The sequence below is a fragment of the Ixodes scapularis genome, unplaced genomic scaffold, assembly GCF_016920785.2.
Source record: "Ixodes scapularis isolate PalLabHiFi unplaced genomic scaffold, ASM1692078v2 PGA_scaffold0__279_contigs__length_252992795, whole genome shotgun sequence".
In the NCBI taxonomy this organism is placed as follows: domain Eukaryota; kingdom Metazoa; phylum Arthropoda; class Arachnida; order Ixodida; family Ixodidae; genus Ixodes; species Ixodes scapularis.
The window spans coordinates 41498244-41523187 of record NW_024609835.1 but is presented as its reverse complement, the minus strand read 5'-3'; the positions used below and the strand labels follow the sequence as shown (position 1 = coordinate 41523187).

General features: G+C 44.4%; 2 protein-coding genes across 5 annotated transcripts in view; one reads left to right on the top strand and one right to left on the bottom strand.

Annotated features, from left to right (window-relative positions):
* Nucleotides 1–596: 596 nt before the first annotated feature.
* Nucleotides 597–18554, bottom strand: LOC8034035 (phosphoserine aminotransferase). The gene is made up of 10 exons (XM_029969550.4): nucleotides 18146–18554; nucleotides 17790–17850; nucleotides 15773–15842; nucleotides 13339–13544; nucleotides 12374–12451; nucleotides 12098–12192; nucleotides 6839–7008; nucleotides 3200–3328; nucleotides 2568–2705; nucleotides 597–955 (listed from the first exon to the last, which is right to left on the bottom strand). The coding sequence occupies exons 1-10, from the start codon at nucleotides 18200–18202 to the stop codon at nucleotides 850–852; spliced, it is 1110 nt and encodes a 369-aa protein (XP_029825410.3). The 5' UTR covers nucleotides 18203–18554; the 3' UTR covers nucleotides 597–849.
* Nucleotides 18535–24944, top strand: part of LOC8034034 (pyruvate kinase PKM) — a 26958-nt gene continuing 20548 nt past the window's right edge. The window contains exons 1-4 of one of the 4 annotated variants that reach the window (XM_040221004.3): nucleotides 18556–18886; nucleotides 19278–19406; nucleotides 22749–22889; nucleotides 23710–23801. In XM_040221004.3, coding sequence (XP_040076938.3) covers nucleotides 22757–22889; nucleotides 23710–23801 — 225 coding nt within the window. In that variant the 5' untranslated portion in view covers nucleotides 18556–18886; nucleotides 19278–19406; nucleotides 22749–22756. Of the gene's footprint in view, nucleotides 19407–22748; nucleotides 23802–24944 lie in introns of all 4 variants that reach the window. The other 3 variants (XM_042294401.1, XM_042294384.1, XM_042294371.1) reach the window with 3 other exon arrangements.

The following is a 24944-nucleotide window of genomic DNA, read 5'->3' as shown; positions in this document are numbered from 1 at the left end:
TTGTTCAAGCTTACCTCGATGCAGGTTTGGCGCAATTCTTAGCGAAAACGGCGCTTTGGCGCAGGATCTAGCAGACTGGTGCCTTTGCCACGTTTATGTAGGGAAGGGGATACTTTTTTCCCCTCTGGTCACCGACAAAATGAAAATGGCAGGATGAGTCTTTTAAACCTCCAGCCTCCAGCTTGCGCGCCACGTCTTGTGGAACACACGCTGGAGGCTGTAGTGTACGTGTTCTCAAACTGGCTTCCCAAGAACCCAGCGGTTCTCCAGAGTACTCTCGTGGGCTCCTTAAGCTCTTAATTTTCCTCAACTGTCTTTGCCCCCCAAGTGTCTTTCCAGTTTAGACACTATCTTAGCAGAGCCACCCAATGATGCATAATTTCCCCAGTATGTGCATTATTGTTTACGAGGTCTGTAGGCTTCTGCATTGCCTCGTCACATTAATGCCGAGACCAAGAAAGGTTCCTCGGTCGCCATTCCAGGCAGAGGGGGGAGGGGGGGGGGGGGAGGGGTCCACACCGAGATCAGAGTTTGAGAACCCCAGACCTAGGGGTCACATAATGTGGTCCTACTGAGTGGTTCAGTGAATTTAAGTGTTGCAAAAGCAGGAGCAAACTTTATTTTTGTTGTAAAATTGCAACATAATAAAGGCACGTGGCGAGTTAGAGGTAAAGGCGTAAAGGCACTTTACAAGTATTGCTGTGCTGACGGGTAAAGGAGCATAAAACAAACAGCCTGAGCAAGATGACTTCTAAAGATAGTAGATTGCCGACTAAAGGAATGGGAACTGTCTTTTAGTGATGGAATGAAGCTCCTCTTCTCTTCACCCCTGGATAAATCTTTCCCATTTTACTTGCGATGTTCTCCTTCGAATTCCTTGGCAAACTGCAAGAATGGAGCAATGGCTTCCACGCTCATGGCATTGAAGACTGAAACGCGGATGCCTCCGACGGACCTGCAAGGAACACGTGCAGTAATGTATTTGGAAATTGTTTGGGCAGCCTAGATTCCAGTAAACTTTTCTAGTTTACTGGAATCAAAACAACCAGTTGCAGGACCAGTGTCTGCAGGAGAAAAATGGGGCATAATTTAAAGAAAATGTGGTGGGAGAGAAGTTGAGTGGGAAGAGAACCAATGCTGACTTGCGCATGGCAGGAAGGGGAGATACATTTTTAATGGCCCTCAAGTGTCCTGTTAGCAATTCTGATTGCAAATTAAGCTGACCGGTCTGCATTCCACTGCTTTTCCATAGCCTACTGCAGTCTAAGAGGGTATTCCTTTGATTGCCAGATGCACATACAATATAATGTGAGAGGTAGCTGGGGTAGCTTTTTTCCCCCTCGCAGCTCTTTAATTTTCGAAACATTTGAGAACAGGGTTCCTGGTTCTGAGATTCTACAAGGTTGGCATCTATACAGGACTGTTCTGGGCATGATCATCTACAGAATTGCACTGAGATATGTAATTTACATCCATAAAGTCTTTAAAAGAAGGGGTGGGGCTCAAAAGGCCCACAAAAAGGTTTCAACATTCAAAGAATTCTGCTACTTTCATTTTGGTTATCATGGCACGTCTAAAAAAAAACACTGCAAAACCCATTTAGTTGAAATTCGACCGCACTATCCCAAAGCCAGAGATAGACTTCCTCTCGACTTGTGGCTACCTGTTACCATGAGATGAAGCATGCAAGCAGAGACTTCCAAGTTAGTAAGTTCGCCAAGCACATGCTGGCAAAGGCCTACTGTAGACAAGGTTTTATTAAAGGGGTACTAAAATGCTTTTTGAGATGCTGGTTTTATGGTCATAACCCAATTTACGAGCTCTAATTATCCTAAAAAACTAATTTACATTCATGCGAGGCCGATTTGCATATTAAGAAAGTGATAAAAGGTCCCGGCACTTACCATTGGCGCAGTACGACAGATGGCGCTACCGAGCCTTGCTGAATATGGTTGAACGACGGACGGCGCATGTCAGCCACTCACAAGCAGTGGGTTCCCGCGTAAACGAGCGGGACTGGTCAGTTGCTTGTCCACACAGGAACCCACCACTTGCAAGCGGCTGACACGCACCGTCCGTCGTTTGACCATATTCAGCAAGGTTAGGTAGCGCCATCTGTCATTCTGCGCCAATGGTAAGTGCTGGGATGTTCAATCACTTTTTTAATATACAAATCGGCCGCGCATAAATGTAACTTCGGATTTTTAAGATGTTTAGATCTCGCACATTGAGTTATAATCATAAAACAAGGATCTAAAAAAGCACTTTAGTGCCCCTTTAAGACTAAAGTTTTGTGGTGCCACCTACTTGAAGCCACAAAACAATCGCTTTCACTCAGATCAAAGCTCGCACATGCTGGATGTTTTACCAATCCTCCTCGCGAAGGAACAAAGTGAACATCAGGACGATGGCGGGGGTTTAGCCCGGCTTTTAGAAAGCATATTCGAGGTTTAAAAGGAGGGTGAAGCCAAATTTTGACTGAATGCTGAGCGTCCCGTTATTGAATGGAACATTGATCTCCGTGACGTTTGTAGGCGCATAAAACCCAAACTGGCTTTGGCGTTCACCTGTGTCCTTTGAGTTGGATCATGCCGCGTTTGGTGGCCTCCTTCAGGAACAGTTTTTCAAGCTCGTCGTCTCCTTCGGCCCCTCCGATGCGGAACGGAATGTTAACCCTGCTCCTGTTTGCCGGATTCACATTGCACCTACAATGAAGCGGAACAGAGTGTCAAACAAGACGGATGAAACGCTGGATGTGCACTTGCTCTTTTTGTCGATTTCTCTGCACCGCTGAGAAAAAGGAACCATTTGTATAGCCCCAGAACCCCCCATTCCTTCCCCCTTCCTTGAGTGGCAGCCAAAGAACCCTTCCCCATGTCGATATTGATGCAATAAAGCAGTGCAGAAGTTTACAGATGTTGTAAAGCAAGAATTTGAATAATAGAAAGTGTCTGGCCCACGAATATGCGCAGCTTAGATCCGCTAAATCAATGCTTAAACTGGAAATGCACTTCGGGGCAGGGGCGGTCGAGAACAGTGGAGAGCTTGGGGAACCTTTGAGGGCACTCTGGAGAACCTCTAGGTTCCTAGGAACAAAGTTTGGGAACCCACGGTATAGCCCATCTTATCTCGGTCCGTCAGTACCCCAAAAAATTTCTACCAAGGCTCGCACTCCGATGCCGGGAGCGGCAAAACTCACACATAGAAGTTGTTTGACATGTCAAACAGGTTGTAGATAAGCCTGGATTTCTCGGCCGACCTCCTGGCCATACCCTCGACTCCGCCGTTCCGCTTGACCCACTTCATGACGAGCCCCAGGATGTAGATGCTGTTGAGGACATAGGTATGAAACGACGACGGAGTCTTGCACAAACCATGCAAGGAAATGAAAGGCAATGACAATTCTTTGCGCACTTGTTCTCTATAAAATGGTTAGCTCTCACCAATCCAAGGATGAAGAATTCCAAAAATTCTTTTCAGTTATTAAAATATACCTACCTGCCTACATATATATATGCATGCATGCATGCATGCCAGTATAGGTGGGGTTTTGAGTTCCTGGATAAATCCAAAAAAATCTGAAGAAGACTCGCTGGTGAAAATACCGTAAAATTCTAATTTGGGGCTGCCAGCTGTGAAAACCAGACCAATCTTTATTTTTCCCTGAAATTCTGGGACAACCTAGGCAATAGACTTTTTGCTTCCATTTTTGTTAGTAAAGGTCACGAAAGAATGTCTTGACTGCTTATAAGAAAAAGGGAAGCTACCTTCCTATGATAATAGTCGAACAGATATATCTTTCCCTGCAGCTTCACTCGGTCTTCCTCCCCTAGTTAATTGCAACTCAAGAACGTAGGGCAAGGGAAAGGAAGGCCGAGGAGGAGGAAGCAGGCGGAATGCTAGACAGAGGAGGAGGTTTCCCCCCCCCCCCCCCTCCTCCCCCCCCTCTCCAGCATTCCGTCTGCTTCCTCCCCCCCGGCCTTCCTTTCCCTCGCCCTACCTTCTCGAGTTGCAACGGACTACAGGTATGTCTCTTTCCTAGCCATTAATAGACCATTTGCCATATTTCCAAGCGCCCCGGCCCGCACTCAAAGAATCGTGGGAACGGTGTTCCTTCAGCTCCGTAGTGATTGCTAATTTTCGACCAACTCCAGGGTTACACAGTTTTGGAACGTAATTCAGTCACCCTGAACAAGCGCCTGATATACCCCAAGGACCTGTCATGTCACTTTTAAAATTTTTCGTCAATGTCAGCATTTTTGATGCTGCGCATGCGATCCACTTTTCAACCTGGCCTGAGCTGCAGAAATCTCTTACAATATTATCATTCTTGCGATTGTTGTTTAAGCAAGAATTACTTAAAAAGCCGAGAATTCACAACAACAAAAACCAGGATTTAGCTCGGAGTCAGTGGGGCTGTTTACCGTGAAATACCGGGCAAGTGCCCACTCAAACTTTGGAGAGAATCGCAAAAAAATGGGGGATGGGCGCTTGTCTGGTCATCAATTTTACATATAAATCTGTGCGTATTTTCTTAGATCTCGTAAATTTGGTAGTGGGCGCTTAATGTGGAATGGGCGGATGCGCGGTATTCTACGGTATAGCATTTTTAGCGTTTTTAACTTAATATCAGCGTCTTTGAAGCTATACGAGTGGTGTAGTAGGGCGTAGGGCATAGTCATGGTTGTAGCTGGTGTAGTAGGGCGACATTACCAACTGCTTGGAAAAGATCTCCCGCCGCTCCCAGAACTTGATCGTCGGTCTGCCGAGTATGAAGTGGGCGCTTTACCACAGAGCTGCGCCACGGCTTCGACAATCCGTTTTATATATGCTATTTGAGGAACAAACATGTGGACATGAGTCTTGTGTAGTTCCCGTTAGATGATCACAGTTGCTGTGACATTGCGATAAGAAATTCTGTCATTCTTAATTTTAAATTTAATCCGAGTTACCGTAATTGTTGCCATTAAAAGCTTTGGCTAGGTAACGCAAGCCGCCGCCCGATTAAAAGGGTTTAGCTGTATACATCTATGTAGTATTACCACCTAAACTTTGTTTCAGTTTTATTAAGTCCAGACGCAACGGACACTGAGTTAATAGGACCAATAAAGCAGCGTCAAAAGAGCAAGTCACTGGAGGTTTTCTGTTTATGATTGGTTCGGCGATGATAGAACACATACAAAAACATGAACACCACAATGGTGCGCTTTTGATGTTGTACGATTGGTTCCATCAGCTCCTGGCGCTGGCCAAGTCGGCATTTCGGGTGAAACAAAGTATATAAGATGGGCCTGTACATTGCATCGTTGTCAGTGGATCCCCAATCCACCCCAAGCGGCAAAGGAACTGAATGGAGATTGATAAGAAAGACGCGCTGGCGGCGATGCCAACCGAGATAACGTCGAGAGTTTGGCCAGTTGGTATTCATTGATCACAATGTAGAAACGATCCGAGACATCGCCGCCAAGACCCCACAGTGTGTGAACGCGACACCGATGCCCAACGACTTCGCCGTGACGTGTCGCGGCTATCGCTGTGCTTGTGCTGTGGATTAACGTGAGACTGCTAATTTCTTTTTCCCTCTTCTAACGTTCTAACGTGCCGAAGATCATTCAAGAAGCATGCAAAACCTCCGTTCACGTGACCAGCACCAACTCGCCCAGCGTGTTATTTTCTCGCAATACATGCGTCAATCTGTTACAGATACCGTTTCCCCACCACCAACTTTTCACAAGTAACCAACATCTGCTATACTTTTTTCGGGAAGTTATTGTTCTTGGTTTCTACACACTGCACTAAAGGAATACTACTTAAACGAAATTTGAAATATACCTGTCGTGTTCACAAATGGGCTGAGTATGATCTACAATATCCGCACGTTTAAATTTTGCAATCGCACGTTTAAATTTTGAGCCCGACGGCTGTATTTCTCGTTATAGACGGCCCAGTCTGGCAAGCCCTCGGAAAGCAGCCAGCGGAGAACATGTGACATCCAGTGCAATCGTGACATAGATTGTCTCGGGACAAGCAAAGCTGAGGCGAGGCTGATGTCGAGAGGGTGGTCTAGCCGTTCCAGTCGCCGATGCGGCCGAAGCACGCCAGCGATCTGGCCACCGCAACTAACTGCATAGCTGCTTTTGTACGATTTTTGAGTCACAATCTTCTGTAATCTTGTAGAGGGACAATATTGAAGGCTGGGACACACAAAAGAAAGTCCCTGTGAGAGGGGAGTTGCTCCTTCCCCTCTTCTCTTGTGCTGGCCAAAGAGCTGTCGAAATGACGTCAGGTGCAAGGCATGTATAATTTAAGGCGAGACAGGCATTTTCACTATCCGTCAATGTTCTTAGACAGGCATTACAAACGAGGCTTTAACGACATCCACCAGGTGCCCTGGGCTAAACATTTAATTTGTTTTAAAAGTCCTTTTCAAGTCTTTTTCAACAAGAGATTGGCGTGTCCAATGTGACACTGCTCCTTTGAACATGTATAGACCAAGACATAAGCGCCTAAATTTCGTTGTAGTATCCCTTTAAAGACAGGCTACAGCAATACTTTCTAAAAGTTAAATTTGTTGCTTGGAGCTTTAGATGGCGAGAAGCTAGATTAACTTAAGATTGCGTCTGTAATCGCCACTGTATAAATGGGCAATTTAGCCAGTGCAGTACAACTGTCAACGGTCTTTAACACGCATCGTGCAATAGTGATCTACACTACCGCCTGCCGGCGCAATGCTTATCCAGATCGAAACCTGGACGTTGGAGTTTCCAGTCATGCCTGCTCAATCATGTTCAGTGGGTCAAATGATAGAGAAAGCCTTTTGACAAAGGCAAAGTCTTACGCATAAGTGGGAGGAGTGTTGTAGAGGGACTTGTTTTCGGCGTTGATCTTGTAGCTGAGCACGGAGGGGCAGCACCCAGCAGGCTGCCCAACCAGATCCTCCCGTACTATGACCACCGTAACACCGGCCATTCCCAGATTCTTCTGCGCTCCAGCAAAGATGAGGCCATACTGGAAAAGAGAATTGCACGGTTACACACGTCACGCACGCGCAACTCTTGGGCATTAGCAGTGGTGGAACCAGAGTTCAGTCAGAGTTTGATGCCCTCTCGATTGACCAATGCATGGGAGCCAACTTGACTACTACAGGGGTGGAACGGCTGCACCATTTGCGCCATCTTGCGCCAGACACATTTGTTTGTGCCCTCCTGCGGCATGTTGCGGAAACTGCGCCACAGCCAATACCTCGTGCCATTATGCGCCAAATTGCAAAATGTGAGCCAAAAAATTTTATTTTGTCTTGGTTTCGGTTTTTATCGACTCGATTGGCAACAATGAGCGCATTTAGCTTGGTCGGCATTGCAATCCTTTGTTCTCTGTATTCTACCTGTGTATCCCGAGTCGGAAGTGCGCGAAAAAACTCGGCGATCGAATTTTAAGCGCTACACCACCTGCGACTGGATTGTTATTCTTCAACCATCAGCAGTTAAGCAAGTTGGCCGAGAGAGGTGAGGTCGAGTCCTTAAGCATTAGTTTGCCTGAGGCTCTGCAGCCCGGGATCCGGACGTCGGCCAGCTTAAAACAAATGGGCAAAATATTCTTTTTAGTACTTCATCGTTAGAAATTGGAACCGCATTCCCGCAAGATAAATTGTGTTTTGGTTGAAATGAAACGTGGTCCGATCCGAAACCTTGCCGGCCAGCAGCTCTCACGCGAGCGGTAGATCTGGTCGGCGTACTTTAACCTTGCTCCTGCTTATTGCTTCGAATACGATAACTCCATTGATCGTAGTCTGCTGCTTCGATATTGAGTTGCACAATAGGATAAACTCGAAATTTGTTGCCCTGTTCCTCCGCGCTACTGCACGTCCGTTGCTTACGCACATCACATGGTTCGCACATATAATTACTATGTCGAGCACGTGTGGGTTGTGCGATAAGCAGAGCTGGTTTGCACTTTAAGCAGCTAAAAGCCACTCAGAAAATAACAAGGGCACTATCTTCAGAAACATATGGTACTGACTTTTTGGCTCTCATTAAGGCTCACAAAGTTTCAAGTTTTCTCATCTGTTACACTGTTATCCCATCTACCCAGGTCCCTAACCACTCATGTTCATATGTGCTGCTAAGCACGATTGAAATTGCTCCCATGCTTGTCCAAGACACAAGCTAAAGTGCAACGAAAACTGCTTTTAGCTGCTCCTAGCCTGCTCCAGAGCGTAATTTTAGCTGCTCCCAACCTGCTCCAAAACAGCTGTTTCAGCTGCTCCTATGGCTGCTCCCAAGTACATTTCATGAGTTCCATCCCTGTACTAGTACCATAGTTATTCCAATATACCATATTTATTTAAATATAAGTCGACCTTTTTTTTTTTTTTTCGGAAATGTTGTCAAAAATTATGAATTGACCCATAATTGTGACCGGAAACTTTTGACCTACGTTCGTGACCAAATTTCGGGACTCTACCGAGCGCATGGAGCTATCGAGTCGCCGAGCCGACACACTGCTTCTTGTTTCAGAGAGCTTTTGGTGCATCAAAACAACTGAAACAGCAGCAGCCGGCGGCCCGCCGTGGCCACCGCTCGCACGCATTCCTCGGGTGTCAGCAGACTTGGAAGTAATCCGTTGCAAGTAACGGAATTACTTGTAATTAATTACTTTTCTAGTAATCTTGTAATTAATTACTTTTCTAGTAATCTTGTAATTAATCCATTACTTTTTTGAAAATGTAATTGGTAATCTAATTTCATTACTTTTTCAGTAACGCGTGCGTTACTGAAATCACTTGTTACAATTCTTCCGCCCCGTCAAAGGGAAAAAACAGAGAGGAAGGAGGGCGATGCAACGGCCTTCGCGCTTTTAGCATAGTAACACAAGACGGGGGTTCGCTCGCGAAGAGATCTAGTGCTGGCGAAGGAAAGGAATTCACGAAAACCGCGACAGCCCAGCCAGAGCCCGTTTCTGGACTTGTTCGTACGGTCAGTCAGACTGGGAGGATTCGATTGTCTACATGAAGGCAACGAGCTTCGACTTGGAAAATGAACAAACTGCTTCGAGCGCACAAAAGAGCAGAAAACTAATGGCCCATAAAACCATCGAGCGGGAGTCGTGAAGAGTATGAACGTGGACACTGTGACCGTGGTGCAGATGTCCGCTCACCCTTCCCCCCCCCCCCCCCCCCCCCCCCCCCTCCTTTCTGCCCCATCCCCTGCGTGTTGTCCCCCAAAAACCAATCAGCATTTTTTTTCTGTCACACGAGACCTTCCTTTGCTTGTCGATGTTCTGCCTACACACACCCACCCCGCAGACAAAAAAAAGAAAAAAAAATTGTAACGAAATCTTGACCCTGTTTATCTTTGACAGTGCTGTGAAAGCTAAATACTGGCTGGACCAACCAGCTTAACTTACTCCGACAATTTAGGGAAAGGGAACACAGCCCGAGTTTTCTGAGAATAAACAGTGGCTGAAGGCGGCTGTAAACGCGTGAGAGGCATAGAAGCCTGCTTTTCACTGACAACTGTGTTTTTTTTAATATTTTCTAAACGGAAAAATTAGCTTAGCTGAAAGATTGTGGAAGAATATTTCGTGTGAAGTTTCAGTTTTGATTAGTTTGATGACCAAGAAAAAAGATCAAGTGCATCAAGGCCGGATAACAACCTTCAACAAGCGGTACTCTGAAATCTGCCCAAACGCAAGTACCGCATGTATGTCTTACAGCCAGTTGCTTTTAGTGCTTAAGCCAGCCCCTATTCAGGCAATATATAGCAACCGTAGAAAAACCACTACGTACTTCAGGAGAGTCGTGTTCTAAAGTTTGCCGTTGCCATATTTTGAATGGTGTGCGTGCCTCCGCCACCCAAGTGCATTCGTCGCATGTTCATGGGATTCAGTTCTGTCCCGGGTGGACAGCGCTAGATTCGTTTATATCGAACACCCGTTCCAGTCATTTAGAGCTTTATAGATCCATCCTCGTAAAATTATTTTTCTAAAATAATCGGTGGATATAGTACTGAATCTGTTTTATTTTTGATGGGGCCCGAAATTCTCCCCACAAACACGCAGTAGATATTGCAAGTACTTGGCGTGTTTCTTTAAAGTAGCGCAAAAGTAATTGAGTAAAGTAAAGCTGTAATTAATCAGTTACTTTTTACGAGGAGTAATTTGTAACGGTAATCCACTAGTTTTTAGGCCAAGTAATTGTAATTGTAATTAATTACTTTTTTGGAGTAACGGGCACAAGTCTGGGTGTCAGGTTTTGCCTAGGAGGTTATAAGTACTAGGAGGGGGCACGTTGCAATATTGGTGAAGCCTAGTCATAAAAAGTTTAAATGATGTTGTGGCCAACGCGACCGTACATCTCTCTGGCAAAAGACCTATTGCTATATTACCCAAGCATCAAGGAGAATGCAGGGATTGGTGTTCCACGCGTTGCACATGCTGGCGTCAGCAACTTTTCTAAAGCGAATACCTAAAACAAATTGTATCTTGCACGTGCGTTCGTCAATGCTTTATTTTCGTTATTTACTTCGAATCTTTTAAACGGGGAAGGCGTGCGCATGTGGAACACCAATCCCTGCATTCTCCTTGGTGCTTGGGTAATATAGCAAATGGTCTATTGGTGCGCGTGACATGTCACGTGTGAGATGGATGGTCAATTGTAGAAGAATTCCTCGCAGGCTTGCACGCGCTCCGTCCGGTAGGTTTTATCAGATCGAAGGCTACACTGTGGTGTATTCTAGTACCCCATAGCTAGATGGATACTAGCTACGGTCACGTGATGTGGTCATGTTGGGCTGATAAATGAGGAGAGTAAGGAGGAAAATGAGAAAGAGGCGAGGCGTCAAGGGAGCATGGCTTGTGGAGGCTATGCGGCTGACGTCATGCCATCTCCTACCCTTCTATCCTACTTGGGTTTCGCCGACACTCTTTTGTCACTTCGCCCGTCTCCACCTTCTTTTGTTTCACATTGTCACCATTTTGCAACGGTGTCAGTGAGGATGACGACGTAGCGGACAAAGTTTCCGATGAGGATGACATCTCCGGAAGGTCTGACCATGATTAAGTTTCTGGCATCGCGCTGTGATTTAGCTGAAAATGCTGTAAATAAAGATTTGTTTCTTTCTTTTGCCCAAACTTTCTTCTGTTTTTAAAAAATAAAAATAAACCTATATTTGAATTTTTTTTTTTGGCTAGTTTAATATAAAAGCATCGACCTATACTTGTGATCAGTAAATACTGTAGGTCCACATTTACCTTCCTTTCTTGACACATTTTTTTAAAGTTAGGGGTTGACTAATTTCTGCACCCGGCGAGCTAATGCAGGTGCTCCCTTGCATCATCCGCCACTTTCAGCATGCCAGTGCAAAGCGTTAAAGGTCGACACAATGCACCGGTGCGAAACAGACTGATGCAAGTGCCACAATGTGGAGGCACATGGCTAACATGATAATCACGTGATCTCATCAAGAATACGAGACCAAGACTGATTTATCGCTGCAGCCGCCATCCTACCATGCTACGAATATTCTCTCAAGTTTCAGCTCTGTGGCGTCGCAATAATGGTGCAATCATCGTCTGGTAATTTACGAAGTGACTGTTCAGTGTGATCAATGAGCAAATTTTAGCTAGGGCGACTGGGGACGCTGTGAAATAAATGCTTATATCAATTCCTTCCTTTTCCACTTCTAAGCACGTCGGGCTTTAACAATATTACAAACATTTTTTTTTTGTTCTTGACAAGGGTGGGGAGGTCAATCGACCTACGAGTTAAGTTGGAAACTTAAAAAAATGCCTTTGACGTCCACACGTGCTGGCTTGTCTTGACCGCTTGGTTTAGTTTCAAACCAAGCCGTACAATCGGTTACAGTTGCTGTGCGTGCGGTACCTCAATACATTCCTATCCGAGGGATTTCTTTTCACTTTTTTTTTTTTGCTTAGCTTATATGGTTCAACTTTTAGCAAAAATAGCATTTTAGTGTGACAGACTCATTCCCATGGTGGAACTTAACACAAGTGGTGTAACACTTCCATCACTGCTAGCCATTCTAAACTTGCTGGTGATAATGGTAATGTGCAAACAGAGTGATAACAGAAAGCACACCTTGGACACATCCACAGGTTTGGTGAGGATGTTTGAAGACATGTCGCAAACCAAAGGCACAGATCCAGAGTCCGGGACGAAGTTGAATTCAACACCTGAAAAATAAGACGCAGAAACACCACTGAAGCTCCATCTACTGCTTACAGTTGCAGTTAATACTACATGTTTCTGCACATTGCAGAATAAATATTGTGCATATGCATAGGAAAAATGAATGCTCTTCAACAATGGGTCAGGACTGATAGCTGAAGATCTGAAAACCAACAAATTACTAACCGTGTATTGTTTCGTTGTCACAGTAGTAGAGATAGGAAGCATCCGAGCTAAGTTTCCATTCACTCTGTGGTGGAATACCTGCAACATCAAATACACGACTGTGAATGCATTAAACTTGTAATTGGCAAATAAAAAACTTTCAGCCTTTCCACTCTGGTGGAGAAGGAAGACCAGCGAAGCTGTACTATGGTGGGATAGAAGTAATGGCCGGCCGCAAATCTGCGAGCCTGAGTGGAAAGGCTGGACAGTTACCAGTATCAATGAGCAACGGCGGCAACTAAACAACCGGCAAGCCGGTTGTCTGGTTGTCACTGTCGCTCATAGATGGCGGCAGCTGTCCAAAGTTTCGTGTCATCATTTGTTTGCCGACAGACACGATACTGGGGAAACTAGCCCTTAACAGCTTCGCTGTAAAAGCTGGTAGAACATTACAACACTCTACAGAACTTGCATACCACCGTTCAGGTTCAACAAGAAATGGTACACTGAACTTCCAAGGTTGAAAAGCTGGTTTATGGTCCAAAATTCACAATGTACCAAACTGACCAATTAAGTGCTCCTGCCTGGCCGATGTGTTTGATCTTGCTTTTTTACCGAGAACTGTTGGAGAGTGAAATAGGCCGCCTAAAGATGTATTCTCAACACATTCTCAAAATAGTGTTCTGAATAGTTCTTTCGCTCGTTTGATAGATAGCACTTCAATTGTTTTTTTATAGTGCCTCATATTCCAACAGTACCAATAGATTTTTTTTTTCAATTTGAGAGATGTTTTTGTGATTACTTCTTTGCACATTAGCTTTTATACCAGTTATGTTTTCGTATATTTTACAAGTATATTCCAGTATATTTTACAAGTATATTCCAGTGATGCTTTATTAATGTGTTTGTAAAACCCACCCCCTGCTAAAATGCTTCCTGGCAATGCAGGCTTCTTTGTAAATAAATAAATTATAAAAAGATCTTACAGGTGTGCTTGTCAACCTTGGGCAGGACCTTGTTGACTTGAATGAAAGCCTCGGCTTCCTTGGCTGCTTTAGCAGACCAGGTGCCGGTCACAACGTAATCCGCCTTCTGCTCCTTCAGTTTGGGGCACAGGTTGAGGGGCACTGCACTGAATTGTCCGGTGCCACCACCTTGCAGAAAGATAACCTTGTAGTTGGATGGAATGCCCCTGCGCAAGACCAGTTCCGACTAAAAATAAACTCAACTGATAAAAACAACGAACTGTGACATTGATTATGGTAGGCAAATTATTCGGGCAGGGACGAATGAAATGTGATGCTTCAAAAAACGAGAAGTCTCTGAATAATCATTGTAGTGCCCAGTCAACAAAATGGATGTTGTCCCATTTTTTGTATTTAATATGTTTAGTTTATGTAACTCTTCTCTCCTATCCTAATAGAATTAATGAAGCATCTCATAAAAAAAACATTGTTGTAAAAAAACAAAGTACTCATGCCCAAAGAAAAGGTATTGTTTTGTATTTATTATACAGAAGGTCAACAAGTTTGTTGGCAATCTGTGTCGCCCAGTATCGCAACATAACTTTGATCACTTGATAGCTTATTCTGTGAATGAATCTCAGCTGAAACGTCTTAGATCTTGCAGTAGAGATTTCTCTAAATGCTCCCTGCTGAAACATCCGAAATAACTTGAATATTTCCAGATGCTCTCAATAACAATATAGGCAATTTTTTCAAAAGGCTTGCATGATGGAAGGAATTTTATTTTTAGTGTTGCCTTAAGTAGCTCGGTTGTGATCTGAATATTGGAATGAATATTTGGAATTTTATGAGTATAACTTGAAATATTTATTTCTTTAGAAACTCCTTTGCTTTCCAGTCCCACCAACATATTGAAAGCAGAGTTTAACATGAAACTAAAGGTAAATTCTGATCTGGTGCTTCCAACTTTTTGGCAGCGGTGCACAATAGGCGCACATAAAAAAAATCCTGGTTTCTGCTCGCAAGTGAGAATTTGCTTTCACACCTCAATAATTTTGTCTTGTGCACTGCTGCTGAACACAGCTCATCGTCTGTATGTGTGTGTGTCTTTCTTATCTTTTGTACGAACACCATGACCAAGGATGGAAAGGAGTCCAAAGAATTTGCGAAAGCTCTTGGTCTCTGCCGCGAACTAAGGGCAGATGTACGAAACTTAAAAGACAGCACAAAGTTCTGTAGCAACACTTGAGATAAAGTGGACGCGATCAGGAATGAAGTAAAGCACCTAAGAAAAGAAATTAAGGAACTCATGAAACAGAACACAGAGCTACAAAACGAAAGTCAAAGACTGAGTCAGTGCATGGAAGAACCGGAGCAATACCAACACTCAAACCTTGAGATAAAATGAGTGCCTCTCGAAGGCGATCCCTATGACCGTGCAATAAAGGCTGGTGACTCACTGAATTAGCCTATCAAAGTCTCTGATGTCGATGTCTGCCACAGAATGCCAACCAACAGGCCAGGCGAAAAAAAAAACATTGTCGTGCATTTCGTGCAATGCACAAAAAGAGACGCGGTACTTGTGAAAGCAAAAAAGAAGAGGGTCCCTGCTGATGTATGACAAACATTATGTATCAGATGTAAATAAAAGTTAAACCGTTTTTTCTCTTCATCGTTTGTTTCTATTCGCAATTTTTCCGTCGACAAACGCCGTTATAAGCGTCTGCACGAGACAATTCACCAAAATACACCGGTATTTTGGAAAGAAATAAACAGAGGAAAACATCCGTTTTTTTACATATATAAACACCGGAAAGTATACAAACTACTTATAGGATGATGCTTTCCAGATGCTTTTTAAAATTTTTATTCATGCTTGATTTTATGAAGAAGAATGAATGCGCGGATTGAATTACAAAGTTTATGGATGCGGATACGAAGTCTGCAGATCAGATGCAGATTACAATTATCTAAGAACATTGCGGATGCAGTTCAAATGCAGATGCGAAGTCTGCGGATGCTGATCCGACACGGATGACCATACTGTTATCCGTGCAGGGCTCTACTTATAAGCAATGTTGACAAAATGCTGCAATACTGCAAGTTTATCTTTTAAAAAGAAATAATTGAAGGGTTTACAAGCCATGCCAACTAAATGGCTTTGGGCTCGTCCCAGTGGAGAAGTGTGTATCAATTCAGACTGCCTAGAATTCATTAAAGTACAATAAAAACCTCATTTGCATGGCGCTTTCTCTGCAACAAGCCGACAACGGAATGCAGGCCTCTCGGCGGGGATTCAAGAAGTAGAGATCCGTAGACAGACACATTGCCTCTGTCACCGAAGCGGCTGCTTATCTCGGGTCTGCGAGTTATATCTGTCTGGACGATGCGATGAGATGCAATAACAATCTTTTTCACTGTGATGGGCCGGAAGTTATGCAGTCCAAACACTTACATGAGTTCTCTGAGGTCAGCCTCTGCAGTTTCCACAATTCCAGCGAATTCTGGGGAACGATGACTAAGCTCTGGAAAAGAAGGCAACGGTTTGTCCTTTATAAGTCATGGCATGTGGCAAGGGCTCCCCCAAAATAGATGTAAAGCTGGCAGGTTCTCCTTTTGCAAGTTAGTTCTTTGCTAAAATATTTTTTTTTAAAGGGGGGGAGGAATGAAATTTGAACATTATTTATCAAGTTAAATTGGCAAATTCAGTTTTTAAGTCACCTTGAAGATTTCATTTTTAAATGTATAATTTCTTCCCACTAAAGGCCAGTGTAGATTTACACAAACAAGTATTACCTCACTGATATGATCTTCATGAATGGTTGCTTCTACTGAAAATTTGTGACTCCTGTTACAAGTGCTTTTACTGCTGAACTAGGGTATACCTTTCAATGTCCAAATCAGAACTCTAGCTCCAATACTAAAAAGATTAGTTTAGTCCAGAGGATTCGCACTGCTCGCTATTGGGAAGAGTTCCCGCTTAATACGACTTTTAAAGAGAAAACGTCCAGGTAAAATTCGGCCCATCTTTGTAAAATATTAAGACCAACACAACCTTTGACTTAACAGCTAGTTGCCAAAAATGTGAGGCGTCTCTTTAATATGAAGCTATAGACATTACCGGTGAGCACACCTACTACAGGTGAACACACCTACAGGTTCACACTACAGGTGAACACACCTACTACATGTGAACACACCTACTACAGGTGAACACACCTTCGAGTATATTTTCAGGAAGTGTTCATTGGCATATGTGTAGAAATTAATGGAATTAATGCTCAATCTATGGAATATAGCAAGCAATAATTTAAAGCACAAAAGAATGAAAATTGCAGGAGCTTGGTGTAACTGCAGCACTCACTGTAGCAGTCTATCCATCTTGGTATTCAAATGCAGTTTAGATATAATGACGACCAACACACCTAATTTTTGAAGCCCCCAACTAATTAAATCAGTTGATTTAATTTAAGTTTGCGCAACTTAGAACTCTTCATACCATAAAACAGATATACATTGTCTTTTTTTGTTTACGGGCATTTTCACTCTAAACAAGTTTATTCATGCAAACTCAATCGTCATAAATTAGAAATGTTATCCAGTTTTTCATGAGACTGACAGAATGTTTCACTCCAAGGGTCATGGAAAGTAAAAAAAAAGAGTGCAAGTTTGTATCCTTCTTTTGCAGGGGTTGTGGCGATGTCAGAATGCCGAGCTCCAATTGAAAGGATAGAGGGTAGGCATCAAAGCAAGCTGCCTTGTGGTCTACCCACTATCCTTCAATCAAAGCTCAGCGTTCTGACATCACCACAACCCCTGCAAAAAAAAAAGGAGACAAACTTGCACTCCATGTGAGAAAAAGAAAAAAACACTGCAAGAAATCTAGGCTTTTTGCACTTGTCAACCAGGCGAAAAATGTTGTGCCCCTGGGCAGTGGATGAATGAGCTGCATCCAATATTCTGCAGAACAGAGCAATTGGGCATGCTCAGAACACATATCCCACAGCCCAGTAGACAAACATGGCAGGAATGGTTAGAGTAGGAGAGGCCCATTCCTACCATAACCCTTTCTATAGAATAGCCTTCGGTGCACTGCCATAGAACACAACCTGAATGTGTGCAGTAGATCTCGTGTAGAATACGAGACTCCCATGTGTGCCTCCACAGCCCAGACACTGGGCATTTTTCGCCTGGTGCAGTGCAAGTGCTGCAAAGGGTTTGCAAGAAATTGCCTAGAGAGAATATAGACGCATGCATGCATTCAGCTTTTGTCTCGTGCAAATAGTGAATTTCGTATGGGGAAATTAAAAAAAGGTTGGAACATGACAACGTTACCAGAGATTAGGGTCCTCTAAAGGACGACTTCTCTGTTTGCGTCAGTCTTCAGAAAACCCCAGTTTCGGGTGAAGTCCCTCCCGTGTTTACCTTCACCCTTGCTCTCTCGCTTTTTGTTTGTTGAATAAAGTACTTGCCCATGACACTGGCACCACAGCCATGGTAGTCCAGCATTTCTTTTTGAGCAATCTCGAGCACCTGAAGAAGAAAAACAAGAGAAGTGACAAATGTAACAACCCGGCTTCTTCCACGAGAAGGTTCTGATCGAGGCCGGACTTATTATACACCCGATAAATAAAACAACTTTTTTTCCACTATTTTTACAGCTGACACGAACTGCTTATAAAACGGCGTGCAAGAACAAAATAAGCAAACAGGAACGAAACGGATCAAATTATCCGCTCAAGACTGAACAGCAACGCTTAATACGTGCCGAGGCACAGGTTTAAAAGTTGGGTACCGGTAGAGAAACTCGAGCACATTCTGCGCATACCTCGAGTGGCAGTGCGGACGGACCGGCGGAGAAGTTGAGCTTGCGGTTTCCTGCCATTTCTTTCTTTTTCCAAGAGTGCGTCGCTGTGGCTACGGGTCGGCGCAAGTGACACGAGTGAACGGCAAAGTGACGGTCGTCGTAGTACCGCTCTACGAGATGTTTTCGTGCAGACCGGAGTCACACAATCCTTGCAATGACGTCGGTGAATCCGCTTCAATCACGCGACGAGGGAGAGCAGGGGCACACCAGTTTGTGACGGAGGCAACGGAGGGACGATACGTGAGCTGCGCGAGCCTACTTATCTGAGAGAGAGGAGGCTCGAGAAGAAATGGACGATAGCCCAAGTGGGAGACAATAAATAGACAATAAAATGTCTCTCGAGGCACGCCCACTTGGCCGCTCACTGCCACACGTGGTCGGTGGTCGCTCCTGCCCGCTCGCAAAGTTCCCGCGGCTCCATGTTCTTGATTGAGATAAGATTATGGACATTAACCTGAGACATCTGTGACGGTCGCTGCTTGACGGGTGGAGCAAGTGGAACGCGTTTATTTTTTGTCGAAGCTTACAACGAAGCAGTCTTTGCGCAGTGTCGTCAGACAGACAGTATACGTTGTTTCATGCTCTTGGTAAGTGCGTAGTATATACTATCGCGCACAAACTATACCAAAACGCATCTGTGCCGACAAAATTTGAGAGTCCAAAGGCAGCTGAGGCAGCGGCCAACGTTACGTAGCGGGTAAGGTAAGCACGCACAAGGTAAACAAAACGCAGACAAAACGTGTAAAGAGCTGCCATCTTTATTCGTACTCTCGTCTCTCGTTCCCAGGGAGCATGCATGGAAAATACAAAGCTGAAAAACTAAAACAAACGTTACAAAAAAAAAACTAACTTTAATTATAGAAAGAAGGATTTTTGCAGTTTCATTTGCCAAATAAACTTAAAAAATAAACAAATGTTTACAACTGTTTTGTAGCGCCATCTAGAAAGCGGAGAAAGAACAAAGAAAACACAAGACAGGACGCAAAAACAATAACAAAACAATTACGATTCCTGTCGCACATTTTATCCCGCGTCGGGCCCGCCGCAGTCGACAAGCCAGTCAAGCCAGTCCGCTCTCGCCGATTCTTCGCAGTCTTACGTAACCTGCCACTCGGAAGGTCACCTCGTTGGACAGGAAGCCGGCCAGTAGTCCGATACGACGTTGGGCAAGAGTCTCCGATAAGAGCCATTTGACTGTTCTACGCTAATCTGCTGATAAAAAGTGAGTATCGTCGAACTCGTTTTCGCAGCTCCACGCCGCTGTCTGAGGTACTGAGCACCCGACACATTACTATGAATACTGTTTGCGTACAGCGGTACAGTTCCAAAGAGAGTAGGAACATTGCAATATTAAAATGCTTCTTCGACCGCCGGAAACGGTTTGCGGCTGAGCCCCGCTTTACTTTACTAGCATTCCCTGAAAGGAAATTGTCGACGCGTCCGTTGTCTCGTCTCCTTGAAGCTCGGTGACAAGGTCGCCGAGAGTTGTCTTGCCAAGTGTTCGTTTTTCGGAACAATCTCCAACTTTGTCTCTTCGCTGACCGTTGCGGCACTCAGCAGCCAAGGAAACGTTCGATTAACCGAGAGGAGCCGGTCGCTTTTGCGACTATTCGTTCGACTAATCCTGCTGCGTGAGGCGCGGTTGTCTGCCCTGTCACTGCCCTGTCATTGTTAAGATTCGTTGTGTCCTGTTTTGTTTTATTCCTACCCCACAGGTATCGCGTCACTTTTTTTAACGATGTATAAATTCCCGTTACTCGGTGACTGTGAGGGTAGAGCAGCTAGAGGTCATTCGGCGACCTTCGCAAACGCTTGAATGAATCGCTGCAATGAATGGCCGTGCGGCGTGCTACATCAGTGATAGTAAAGCTTTCGTGCTTTCACTTTCTTGGGCATTTTTCACTGCATCTTATTTTTGTTTTTCGTGCGAGTTCACTGACAATACTTGGGGATTTTAACCGGAGCGCGCTTTACGACGTTTTGGGCTCGAGCGATATTTATTTCTTTTCGGTTGATGGTTTTGCGCCAAGATGGCGTCTCAAGGGGGAGGCACTCACTTGATCGAATGACGTTTTAGCGAACGCCCACGTTTGATCGAACGACACTTTAGCGAATAGTCGGACGCCGCGAAGCGGCGTTTTCGGGTGGGCCAAGTGAGTTCATATTTTTGTAATGAGTTGCCGTAGACTGTCGCCGCGAAGCGGCGTAAAGCGCAGCGCGACGGATGGGTTAACGCGCGCCCCCGTTATTCGCTAAAACGACCATTCGCTCAAATGTCGCCGTTCGCTAAAATGTCATTCGCTCTTGTGATATGGACCCGTCTCAAGGTATGTTTGGTGCTCTGTGTTTGGTCAGGATGATGGTTTAGCGTTTAGCAGGGTCAGTGCTTTGGCCCACAAGTTCGATCGTTCTTTGCGCCACGTGGTCCAAACACAGTACAACTCAGTGTGCGATTTCGACGCCTGGGGAACAGAATGTCGGCTTCACACATAGTTTATTTTTCTTCTCAGTTGTAATCCACAGCCTTTTTAATGCAGCATGGTTTCTTGAGATTTCTTGCTGTGTGTGATACTTTGCTGAATTCATTCTTATTGACACAGAAATAATACAAAAGGTAACCGAAGTCCATGTCCCTAAACGGGATGCCATGGCTGCGCTTTGCAAGCTTGTTGAAGCCATTTGGGACGGTATCTTCGGAAGTTTGGCCCACTGTCCAGGTCCTCCGGCAGCATTTCCGTATAATCGATTTTATCTTCTCGACCTGCCACCTCACTGAGCACCATACCCAATAACAACTAAAAAATTAAAGACAATCTAACTCGTTGGAATAGTTGAGTGGTCTAGCTGTCCTGTCGGTTCTATTCCTTCAACTTACACTCCACGTGTGACGTTTGTGTGTGCTTGAAGCACGGCATGTTAGGTGCAGGCTAACCAGGAGCATCGCCCTTGAATTTTTTTTTTTTTTTAGCCTAGACATTTGTGCGCTTGCCAATCGTTTACTGTGTTTACTTTCTTCCTTGGCAGCTGCAATTCTTTTTCCGGATGACAAGGGGGAAGGGGCCCCGAGATACTATTTTTATCCTTCCAGTTCCCCTCCTCGCTGTCGTGATTTAGCGGACACGATCTGTACTGTGTACGTCAGAGTGTACGCCAGTCACGCCACGAACGTGCCAAGGATCTTTAAATCGAAAGGGCAGTCGATAGGTGTACTAACAGGTTTTCCGTGGACACGGGATGTTGCGGCGTGCGTTCCCCTCAAAATCTGACAACCCCATCCATCCTACCGCATTTTTTTTATACCGACTCTTTCAACAGTTTGAAAACGAAATTTGAGCATATATGTACTCAAAATTCGGAAGAACGAAACGTGTAGGGTATCTATGCTCGCAATGCAAGCGCGATCCATGTGCTCGTTTGTCTAACTTGATTGAGAAACATGCATGGCGGCGAGGGCGCACCTGTAGCGCGTTAACGATTTCGTAACGAAATGATTACATAATTGCGAAATAAATTTTTGCAGTTTCGAATTTCTTTGGCGCTTTCTGAGACGTGTTCATACATCACAAAAGCCCGTGGCTGCATTTTTGGCGGCAAAGTGCGTCCTCTTTTAATCGGAGCGTACTATAAATATTCATTGCATGCACGTGGCGACCGGGAGGCACTCACTTGATCGAATGACGTTTTAGCGAACGCCCACGTTTCATCGAACGACACTTTAGCGAATAGTCGGACGCCGCGAAGCGGCGTTTTCGGGTGGGCCAAGTGAGTTCGTATTTTTGTAATTAGTTGCCGCAGACTGTCGCCGCGAAGCGGCGTAAAGCGCAGCGCGACGGATGGGTTAACGCGCGCCCCCGTTATTCGCTAAAACGACCATTCGCTCAAATGTCGCCGTTCGCTAAAATGTCATTCGCTCTCGTGATATGGACCCAATATCTGTTATTATCGCGACCTTTCCTCCGGATAGAGATAAGCTGTTGATATACCGAGCGAACGAAACTCCACGATCTCGCGCTCGTTTGTCACCTTACTGTTGTCGCAGCCGTCGTATGCGTATTCCATTTACTTAAAACTGTCCCCATAAAGATTATTGCTTAATTAGTAAGTGTAATTTGTACATTTGAGTGACAGATGCCATATCTCGTACAGTTTGTTTTGTCGGATCTGTTATTCGTTCACAGAGCGTCGTCTTCGCTTGTGCGCCGTCAAGGCCCTTCGTCTCGGGAAGTTTCTCTCGCGACATTTGACTGTTTGTCGCGTTTACGTTTGTAATTATTATTATTTTTAAAATCTTTTTTTACGTTACCTCATTTTATCTGAGCGAGCTATATTCCATTTCATGAACATCTGTAAGCGCTGGCACAATTCCCACCAAATACGGCGCCGCGTGCTCCGAGGCACGCGCTGCGCAAGCAAGAGCGTTCGTCGGGCTCCCTCAGTTCTTGAAGAGCCAGGAGCACTATCGCGTTCTCTCGGAGTGCATACTTTTGTCGGGCGGGGTTTTCTGCGAGGGCGGCGGCTTTGCGGCGCTGCGGGCACTACACTCGGACCGCGCTCGCTTTCGCAGAAGCAGCCATGTCTCAGGAAGTGGCCAAGCCGGCCCAGGTGCACGCCATCCACGCCAACACCCTGCTAGAGCACCTGAGCACCTTGGACATCAACCAGGCGCCGTCTTTCGTGCGACTCACGGGCATCATATGCACCATCGGTGAGGACCCTTTGCCTCGCTCACACCGATTCATTCATTTCGTTTTTCGGGTGTCTCTCGTATTGCGTTGCCGAATCGTTAAAAATTTATCGTAAATCTAGCTTTAAAAAAAAAAAGTGAAAACGTGTAAGTTAGATTAAAATTATATTGTTCTTCACATTTTACGAAAGTTCAAATTAAGTTAAGCTTTGGCCTTTGGAGCTAGGTTTCCCCCATGATGCGGCAGCACAGCTCTCACATTTTCAGGTAATGGATCACTTGCGCATCTCTTGCTTTTAGTAGCCTGTAGCCTTTACCTGAACTGCAAGAAAATATTTTGAGATGCTATAGGGTAATATCCCTCATAAGCACCGGCCAACTGTTATTATTATGAGAGTTTGCTTGGGCGGAGCTAACTAATCGGGCGTTTAGCATTAACCCTGTGCTGCTTGGATTAGTTGTGCAAAAGGCATTTAATAGGCTGTTTGTTTCAGCTTTTAGAGGTCTTGTAGCTGTGGTAGCTCTTGGTGAAGAGAAGATTTGAACCTCTCACTCAAATCTTATATTGTAGAAGAACCTGTGGTTGGGCTGATTGGTGAACGTTGGAAATCAGTCTGTTCATTTCCAGCGCCTGTATGTCTGTTTTCTCTCTTGTGCCCATTGTTTTTTGCACCTTACACCATGATTTCCAAATCTTATATTGTGAACCTGAGGGATGCATTTTTTTACTTAAATAGTTCTTCCAATATATATATTTTTTATAAAAACTTTGGAACTTCTTTTTATAGCCTTTTTTGGTATTTCAAGTGGCAGCATGAAAACATAATTTCTGGAATTCCAGGCCCTGCTTCGAAGGATGTGCCGGTGCTGGTTAACATGATGAAGGCTGGCATGAACATTGCCAGGTTGAATTTCTCCCATGGTACTTATGAGGTATGTTTCTGCTTGCCCTTCTATGATGCCAAGTACAGTGGAAACCACTTAGAGCTACACTGCTTGTCATAATCCAGTTGTAGTCACATTCCTGAAACCAACAAAGTCTTTCACATACTGTTGCATTCAAAAGTCTGGTTATTGTCACATAAAATAGAGCCTATAGCTACGGGGCTACATTTTTGCATTTATTTCTGACAGTAACTGCAGAGACCTTCTTCGTCGAATGAATTGGAGGTGTTATTTTCAAGTCCACGGAGACTCTTTCCAGGTGTAAAAATAGATTTTAACTTGATTCAACCTACTGTGTTGAAATATAAGTTTTGTTATTTAATTTGAGCATAGTGCTTGTTGGTAGGTTCGTTGAAAATAAGGACACCCTTGAGTTTGAATTGGAGCAATCTGAGTGTGTCTGAATGCAAAACTGTTTGCAAAACATCAGCTCATTGTTGCAAAGAAAATGTCCACTTACCGTGTACAAAGGTGATGAAGGAGCCAGTACCACATCTTTTATTTATTTTTTTCTTAAAAATCCAAACCTTTAGGACAAAGGGTGAGGAAATAAACTTCCAAGTCAAATTTTTTGTGCTGCAATCATTCATAGTAGCACTTCGATTGTAGGCACATTTGTTTACCAGAATGATTGTGTTGACTACGGTCAACGTTCGAGAGGTCGCTCCGTTGAACTTTCATCACCTTGCTGGCATTTTACCCTTACTTTGCATCTTTTAATTGTTGATATAAATAAATCTTAAGTTGGAATTCTTAAGGAGACAGAGTAGCTTGTTTATGGCAATATTGCTTTCTGTGTGACCTGTGCAACAGAGCGAAAGCAGAGGTCAAACTATCAGTTTTGCTCGTTCAATTGTGGTTTTCAGTATCGAGGGAGTTGCGAGACATTGAATTGACAATCCTCATTTGCCTCGGGCATTTCATGGCTGTGGATGTGTACATTCCTTTGTTCCCCACGTGTAAACGAGCAAGTATGTGTAGCCGCCAGCATTTGTTTTTACTTTAGATTGACAGACTAGTAAACCCGGTGTAGCTCCTCCATATTGTGAGCATTGGACAGTTCTTTGGATTCTCTTAAAGGCCAACGAACGGGGGATTTTTTGGATCAGCAGAGAAGCTCTCTTCCACATT

Excerpts from the sequence above, each read along its gene's own strand:
- LOC8034035 (XM_029969550.4), bottom strand. The coding sequence starts at position 18,202 with ATGGCAGGAAACCGCAAGCTCAACTTCTCCGCCGGTCCGTCCGCACTG. Across the intron at positions 13,545-15,772 it reads GCTGACCTCAGAGAACTCAT|GGGCATTCCATCCAACTACA; the intron begins GTAAGTGTTTGG and ends GGTCTTGCGCAG. Across the intron at positions 7,009-12,097 it reads AACCTGTGGATGTGTCCAAG|TATGGCCTCATCTTTGCTGG; the intron begins GTGTGCTTTCTG and ends TCTCTTTTCCAG.